This window comes from Cucurbita maxima, unplaced genomic scaffold (assembly GCF_002738345.1).
Source record: "Cucurbita maxima cultivar Rimu unplaced genomic scaffold, Cmax_1.0 Cma_Scf00015, whole genome shotgun sequence".
NCBI classification, from domain to species: Eukaryota; Viridiplantae; Streptophyta; class Magnoliopsida; order Cucurbitales; family Cucurbitaceae; genus Cucurbita; species Cucurbita maxima.
The window spans coordinates 1781214-1790101 of NW_019272031.1; the positions used below are offsets into that span (position 1 = coordinate 1781214).

Below are 8888 nucleotides of genomic sequence, written 5' to 3' on the forward strand. Positions count from 1 at the left end.
AACACCCCCCACCCTTAATTCATTTCATTACCTCCTTTTCTAACTCGGGTCGGTCTCGATATACTTCTAAATCTTCTAAAACCCGTTTTTATAACTATTTTGGCTCATTTGACTAGGTGGGTGTTTGACCCGTCAATCAAATTTATCATTACAAGAGATACTGTGATATCCTACATTGGTTGGGGAAGAGAACAAAATACTATTTATAAAGGTGTAGAAACATTTCCATAGCAAACGCGTTTTAAAGCCTTGAGGGGAAACCCGAAAGGGAAAGCCTAAAGAGGACAATATCTACTAACAGTTGGTCTGGATCGTTACAAATGGTATCAGAGCCAGACACCGAACGATGTGCCAACAAGAAGGTTGTTCCCTGAAGGGGGTAAACACAAGGCGGTGTGCCAGTAAGAATGCTAGGCCTTGAAGGGGGGTGGATTGTGATATTGCACATCGGTTGGTGAAGAGAACGAAATGCCTTTTATAAGAGTGTGGAAACGTTTCCCTGGCATACGCGTTTTAAAGCATTGAGGGGAAACTCAGTACTCACATATTTTGATTGCCTCGTTCAAATCTTTAACAAAGTTTGCAGTAATTAACATAATTCATGAACTGATCAAAGTGTAATGAACAAAACCCTAATGAAATGATAATCCAAGAAATGATCTCTCTCTCACAAACAAAAAAAGTTCACTTCTGTTTTACTCAATACAATTAATTAATTATCTCATCCAAGAGAAACCAAAGTAAATAAGAGCTAGCTAGGTGAATGTGTATATAATATATATATATATCAGATAATTACCCTTCATCAACCTCCATTGGCTTATTTGAATAAGCTCCCATTTGACTTCTCTGTCCAATCATAGAGCTCCAAAAATGGATCTTTACTGCGCTCTTCATCATTTCCTTTACTAAACCCATGGTTACTGAACCGGAGGAGGTTATCATTCATTGTGTCCGTTGCATGACGATGATCGTGCTCGTTCATTTGATCGGAAAATTCGTCGAAAATCAAGTCGTACAAGAACTCCTGATGATCCCCCTCGACCTGATGTTGGTTTGTTGTTATTGTTGTGGCTGCTTTCTCCGTAGTTTGGTCTTCATTCATGTCCTCCTCCTTTATTTTCATAGTTGCTAGGTTTTCATTGTTGTGCTCGTGTTTTGGGCTTGTTATACGTGTAGTGGAAGTGGAGGTTCGAGAAGGGTGGGAGCGAGTTGAGCCTGCTAGCGCATTACGTTGAGTAGGCCATGGGTGGTTATGCTCCGAGGTGTAGGTGATGACGAGCATGTTGGGGTCGGTGCGACTACGCTCGACCTGCTTTCGGGCCGAGCAGCCTTTGGAGCTGCTACACCTGTAATATCCCCTAAATAGAAGAGAAAGGAAGGGCAATATTTTCACTAATAAATTCTCTTAATTCAAATGATAATACTAATTATCAGCTCATAAAAAAGATATAAAATTTGAAGAACAAAACAATAATTTTCTTAAAATAATTATATAATTATTAAAATTTTACAAATCACTTGAGAATTTGATGAGTAATGATGAATAAAATTATTGGAAGTCAATTTCTTGTCAGATAAAAATTAAGAGGTACAAAAACTTGCAGCATTTGGCATTGATTTCTGGAAAATTATATATATATTGTATATGTATATGTATATGTATATATGTATAATATATTTATTTTAATTTAAGGAAAATAATTGAAGTATAATTGACCTTGGATATGGAGATCCTTTGATGGGTTTTTGTCCGTACTTCCTCCATGCCCACAGATCGGAAGGGACAACTTCGCCGCTGCTTGATCGGCTGTTTGCCGGCGCCGGCGCCGGAATGCACACCACCTTCTTCACTTGGTTCTTCCTATGAACATTCCATGAATGAAATTTTAGTTATGATGTAGTTTTTTTCGAATTTGTAAACTCTTTAACTAATCAATAATCATCGAACTTAACCCAAAATTTGAATTCGTTTCAAACCCACATGAAATTAGAGCAAAAATCAAGCTAAAACGAAATTTAGAGCACTAATTATCGTAGATTCGTTATTCGATCGTATATACCTTCTTTTAATGGCGGGATTTCTTGGAGGAGAGATCTGCAGGTCGGAATTATCCCTTAAGCAAAGCGGGTTAGAGCTCGGAGAATTCCTCGTCGCCGCCACGGCCGGAGAGTCGCATGGAGGAGTAGTAATTACACCGTCACCAACTTTGGAGGTAGGAGAGATCTGCAACATTCTTGGAAATACAGTAGATGGCCGTTCCGCCGCCGTGAAACCCCAACCGCCGCCGTGAGAATCAAAATTGAAGGAAGAGAAATGGGGATGAAGAAACGGATCTTGAGTACTAGAGGTGGGAAGCAACAAGGGATCTCCAAAATTCATGGAAGAGTCATCGGCAGGAAGGTGAGGCAAGAGGTGGCGATCGCCGAGAGAGAATTCCGATGATTGGGCAGCTGAGTTGGCGGCGGAACTGGCTCGAATTACATCGGTCAAATCACCCGCTTGCTGATAGTTATCATTGTCCATCTCAAACAAATTGCAGAACATAGTTTGTTGCTGTCTGTCTTCACCGGAGACCAATCGGAAAACATGCAGAATTTTTGTCGCCGGCGAGATTAGAGAGAGAGAGAGACAGAGAGAGATTGGAAATGGGGTTTTTTTTGTTAATGGAAAATTGAATTTTTAAGAGAGAGAAATAGAACGCTGACTTTCTCTCTCTAAAAAACCAGTTCTCTTCTATACGCAACATGTGGAGAGAGAAATAATAAATTAGAAGTGGAGGGGTTGTAGTGATATATGTGAAAGAGTCAAATTTATTAATTTAAGGAGTTTTTGGGGTTATTTTTGAAATTAAGGGGAGTTTTGGGGTTTATTTAGGATTTAGAGAGTTATTTATTTATTTTTAAATAATAAATAAATAAAGACGGACGAAAAGTCATTTTTGGAAAACAAGTGATGGGAGAGTAAAGAAGGCGGCAAGTAGCCGCATTTTTCGGAGAACGCTTCGATTCCCTTCAATTATTATTATTTTTATTTATTTATTTATTTATTAAAATAAATTACAACATTTTGTTCAAAATTTTATAAAAATAATTACCAAAATTAAGGTTAAATTAATTAAAATACACATAATTAACGAAATATATTCTTTAATTTTTTAAATTACCCTTGAATTTTAAAAGCATAAATTTTATTTTAAAAACTTTTTAAAATAATATTTGAGTCGATTATTTTTTATTAATTTAAGTTAAATAAAATAGCTTCTGAAGATTTAATTAATGACATCATAAATAAGGAAGGATAGAAAAAATATATCATTATAATTAAAGATAATTAAGCACGAAAAATGAAGGATTAAGAAAACAATCAAAACATTCTCTTACCAGAAAACAAATTCCACGTGTGTAATAAATATATATTGATTAATTAATTACGAAAATGAATTTCAACCGCAGAAAATAAACTAAAAAATAATTAAAATAATTAATTAGTCGAAAATCTCGGGCACATGTGCTTGCAAGAATTCGACCGAAATCTCATTTATTGATGCCTTCAATTTTTCATATTATTAATAATAAGCTTAGAATATAATAAATTTTAATTATTTATTGGAATATGTATATATATAATCCGCCATTTATTAAATAATTGTACATTTAAATTAAATACATACGTACGTACTACGTCTCTTCCTTTGTAAACTTAACCCCAAACATTTTCCTAATTTTTTTTTTTTTTTTTTTTAGAATTTTAGAAAATTATTTAAAACTGAATAATAATAATAATAATAATAATAATAATTGTGCAGTACTGGTTCTAATTCGGTGAACAAGTTAGTCGTGCTAAATTTGGATTTCGTAAAAAATATCGGCTTATTCTCAAACCTTGAGTGACGTTTGAGAGAAATATTTTAGTAAATGTGAGTGAGGAAATACGCTGAAAACAATATTATAAGCTAAAAGTGAGTAAGCAATAACAATGGTTTTGATAGCATATAACCTGGGTAGGAAGAAATGACAACTAATCATATCTCCTATAGTACATTTTGGAGCATTTCAGCCCTATCTGTATAAACATGATTTTGATGACCAGTCATACACCATCTCTATTTTCAAGTTGGTTTTGGTTGGATTGTAACCCTATTTTCGATTTGATCGGATTGACCCGATCAAAAAATGTCAACCCGCAAACTAACCCAAATTTTTTAGTGTTCCAAAATTTCGACTAAATCTGAATTGAAAAAAAAAAAATCTAATTCAACTCAGCTTTTATCGGATAGTTCAAATTAATCAGTTTATTAGGTCATATGAATATCCCGAGATAAATAGGTAATATATATTATTTAAATTTCTTTAAAATGAGAACACTCAAATTCTCTTGTGTTTTCCTTGGCAATAGTGCAAGGAACCATGTGCAAAAGCCCCCTTCTTTCCCATTATTAAAATTAGCACAAAATTTAAAATTTAAAATTTGGACTTTGTTGACTAATTAACTAAATGATTTTTTGAGTTCCAAAAAGGAAAGAAAAAATTGATTTTTGTTTTTTTAAATTTGACATAATTATTTGCGTTGTTATTATTAAAACTTTCAGCAACGTTGCATCTGATACCGCTAAAACTAACTTATAGCAGTACAACGAACCACGTTGATATCGTTAAATATAGAGACAGTCTTTACACACTGGTACTTCAGCAATATTATTTTTAGGTCGTTCTTGGAGCTTCCACTCGTCTTTTGAAAGTCAACATGAGTTGACTTTTCTCATAGAGAGATTGGTGGGTATAGTGTAATAATTCAATTGTGGGGTTGAAATTTATAAAAACCCTTTTTTTCTCCACTTTTCATGATCAATATAGAAACCCAAAAGTTAGCAAATAATGTGTGGAAAATGGTGTTCCAAAGGTTTCATTTAGTCTTTAGGGTATAATTAACAATCAACATCATGCTTGTAATATTCTTATAAATGCTTTTTTTTTCTCGACCCATGCACGAACATCATATAACCCTAAAGTTAAATACATCGTACGAAATCAGTTTTAACTTTCAACTCGAAATAATGCAACAAAAGATCTAATTCATTGTCTCGTAAATCTCGTTTAGAGCTAGATAGAAATTCGAAACTTAATCATTCGGTAAAAATTGAAAATTTTTACTCTTATGGTGTAAAATTCCTATGATTTAGCTACCGAAAAAAAAAAAATGGTGCATATTATATGTTTATGTAGTAATTTTATATTTTCATAATCACTTTCATTCAAATGTAGTTGAAGTTCATTTATATATCTCTTGTTCACTCGAGCGTCACCCTCTCGGTGGGTACCCTAAAAACCAATTAAATGTAAATATTCAATTTTTTACCTCCAATAACTTTTTTTTTTTAAGTACGTGCTAGATTTGAAAGGATTGAAATGGAGCAATAATTATAGAAATTAAATGGGTGGACACCAGACAGTGTGCTTTCTCTATGCCAGTGAAGACGTTGAGCCTCAAAGGTGGGTGGACACCAAATGTGTGCTAACAAGGACATTGGGTCTCGAAAGGGATAGATTGTGAGGTCCCACATCGATTGGAGAAAGGAACGGGATGGATTGTGAGATCCCGGAGAGGGGAATTTTTTACCTCTAATAACTTTTTTGTTTTTTTTTTTTTTTTTTTTTTTTTGAAGTAATTGATTGGAGCAATAATTATGAAGAGAATCACCAATCTCTAAGGCTTTGACGAGACGTTTTTAGAATCTACCGTCATCTCTCTCTCTCTCTCTCTCATCAGTCACTTTCTTCCAATTCTATATATATTTTTTTTACTTTTACCACTCCAATCATAGTCTTATTCTATTTGTTATCTCATGCCCTAATCCTAGTAACTCCACTTTTATCTTCTCTTTTTTTCACTTTTTACCCTCAACAAGAAGGTAAGTTTTTCAACATTGACGTCACAATCCCAATGCTTCAAAACCTGGTAATTGATGGGTTATAATCTTACGTTTCTTTGTTGGGTCTTCAGCTTCCCATTGTTTATTTTAACCGTACAGTAAAAAAAAAAAGTATCAAATATGTGTTGGGGAGGGTGGTGGAATATCATCATGGTCAAATTGTATTCATTGTTGGAGAAGAAATGAATGAGATGTGATGTTCTATATAAGTTAAAAAGGTCATTCATTCTATCTCATCAACTTAATGATGACGGGAAGAACGTTAGAGGAACTTGAAGCACTTGTTCAAAATTTAATAGGGTTTGGCTGACGGGATCTTAAGTTTTCGAACCTCGTGTTTGTAAGAATGTGAAAACCTGTTTCTAACAAATGATTTTAAAAACGGAAAAGTCCAAAGAGGACAATATTTACTAGCGGTGGGTTTGAGCTGTCACAAATGGTATCAGAGACAGACATCGAGTGACGTGTTAACGAAGACGTTGAGGCTCGAAAATGGGTAGATTGTGAGATCTCACATCGATTAGAGAGAAGAACGAGTGTCATTAAAGACGCTGGGTCCTGAATGAGGTGTGGATTGTCAGGGAACAAAACATTTTTTATAAAGGTACAAAAACTTCTCTCTAGCATACGTGTTTTAAAAACCTTGGGAAGTTTTTATACCCTTATAAATGGTGTTTCGTTCCCTTTAGTTGGAATTAAATAATTATAAAAAATAATAATTTTTAAAAATGATGGAAGTCTAGGTTTGGAGGATTTTTATTTTAATAGTGAGACAGCAAGGATTCTGATGTGGTCCTTTAGCAATATGTTATAGAAAAATAATAAAAATAATAAACCCTAAAGTTTATAATATATAGTTTTGAATTAAAAAAATGGAGGGATTTATTTGGGTAAGGACAAAAGAGCTGCCCCATGTTGGGACATGATAAGGGCAGAGGAAAACAAAATAAAACTGGGATTCTCTTCTTGAGCAACACACTATCCCCCCTCTGTAGGGCAGTGTTTGGGGCATTATCAAATATTTTGTGACCAATTATATATATTTTTTGTCATAATTTCTTTTTTTAATGTTTATTTGATTTGAGTGATTCAATCATTGAAACGCTCTATGTTGGAGTGACCTTAGTACGTAACACCCCAAGTCCACCTCTAATAGATATGTCTTTTTTGGGTTTTTCCTTCCCAGCTTCCCCCAAACCTGTTTACTATGTTTCCACACCCTTACAAATAATGTTTTGTTCTCATCTCCAATCGATGTGGGATCTCACAATTTATCCCATTCAGGGTCTAGCGTCTTTGCTGGCACACCGCTTAATATCCACCCCCTTTGAAGCTCAGTGTACTCGCTGGCACTCGTTCCTCTCTCCAATCGATTTAGTATTTCACAATCTACCTCCCTTCAGGGTCTAGTGTCTTTGCTGGCACACCGCCCGGTGTCCACCCCTTTTCAGAGATCAATGTACTCGATGACACTCGTTCACCTCTTCAATCGATATGGGATCTCACAATAAGTCCACCGCTATTGAAAAGATTCATGCGTTGGTCTATAGAGATAGTCTTCACTTTTAGAATCACGTGTTGATCTGTGACCATACTTTTCATTCTTACAAATGAGAAGTAAGTAACATAAGTAACAAAACTATATTCAAGGAGATGCAGGGTAATGTCGGGGTCAACATATTCTGAATCTTGATATGAATTCTTGGTACGTATCGAGAAGATAAATATTACAAATTGGTAGAGGAAAAAAATTAAAAAGAGAAATTAAAAATAGTGGTTGGGATGTGGCCATCAGAAAGAGGGTCCCATCGTAGGGTAACTGTTGTGTGTTAGTACACCAAGTGTCCTGCCATGTGAAGCAGCCACCCCAATTTCATTAGTTATTTTATTTTATTTTATTATTTTATTTTAACTAATTAATTTTATTTAATTTATGTGTAGAGAGAGAAACAGCCAACTCATACCTCATTAATTATTTTAAACCCTTTTTTTTCTTTTTAATTTTTTTTCTCGGAAAATGAAATTGGGTGAAAATGATAAATAAATAAATATATTATATATATTTGATATCGGAATAAAAGAGGAGTACATAAGTGAGTTGACACCACGTTCGATTAATCGTAAGAACTTCATGACTAAATGTACTTTGCTGGGAGCAATTTTATGTTGGTTGACCCGACAACTTGTGTTGTGTTGGTTTGTGGGGATAATTTTCACTTTTAGAAATGAGTTGCAAATAATATGACTACGTTGAAGATAACAACATGGGTCGTTACGGGTCGTTACGCTTGATGTAGTGTCTTGAATAATTAAGATGTTTTTTTTTATTGACGTCTACACTTATCTAATTATAACTATTGAATTTGATAGCAACCTATGTGAAGTTTTATTATCGTTTAATTGAATATTTTCAAATATATATTTGTTGAATTGGTAAGAATTGGAGAACGAAGCCAAATAGCAAGTCGAGGCAACATATGTGAGTAGCATTGAGATGGTACTTTGAGTGTCTCAACGCTAAGAAAATTTAAGTCGATGCTATGTTCTCTGCTCGACGGTGTCTCAATGCTATAAGCACACACTCGTCCAAGTCCTCTAGTTTCTACTCGTAGACTAAAGATGTTTTGCCTAGTGTTACTGTCATGTTTGTCTAAGACGTGTTGCCTATGACCACATACTGGATGTCTCAGTCATGTTTGTTTAAGATGTGTTGTCCATGATTGCATGCTACCTTTTTACTTGTTTTTATCTTAGATAGACTTTTACTACTTCTTGTTATGTTCGTACAAGGGTGTATGATCGGTCACCAAAATCATGTTTACCCTTGCTAGGGTTAAAATGCCTTAAAATGTACTATAAGGGGATATGACTAGTTGTCAATTCTTCCTTCACAAATTATATTGTAATAACCCAAAATTAAAAAAAAAAAAAAAATTGTCCTACATCTATCACGTT

At 34.3% G+C, this 8888-nt stretch overlaps 1 protein-coding gene across 1 annotated transcript; it reads right to left on the minus strand.

Moving 5' to 3' along the window:
- Positions 1 to 588: 588 nt before the first annotated feature.
- Positions 589 to 2709, minus strand: LOC111490435 (probable WRKY transcription factor 35). Its single transcript, XM_023139053.1, has 3 exons — positions 2064 to 2709; positions 1721 to 1864; positions 589 to 1361 (listed from the first exon to the last, which is right to left on the minus strand). Exons 1-3 carry the CDS (start codon positions 2546 to 2548, stop codon positions 821 to 823), a joined length of 1170 nt encoding a protein of 389 aa, XP_022994821.1. The 5' UTR covers positions 2549 to 2709; the 3' UTR covers positions 589 to 820.
- Positions 2710 to 8888: the final 6179 nt, after the last annotated feature.

What these genes read in the sequence shown, in the direction of transcription:
- LOC111490435 (XM_023139053.1), bottom strand. Translation starts at nt 2,548, where the DNA reads ATGTTCTGCAATTTGTTTGAGATGGACAATGATAACTATCAGCAAGCG. An exon ending in AATCCCGCCATTAAAAGAAG is followed by an intron (nt 1,865 to 2,063) that starts GTATATACGATC and finishes GAATGTTCATAG; the next exon opens with GAAGAACCAAGTGAAGAAGG. An exon ending in AAAGGATCTCCATATCCAAG is followed by an intron (nt 1,362 to 1,720) that starts GTCAATTATACT and finishes TCTTCTATTTAG; the next exon opens with GGGATATTACAGGTGTAGCA.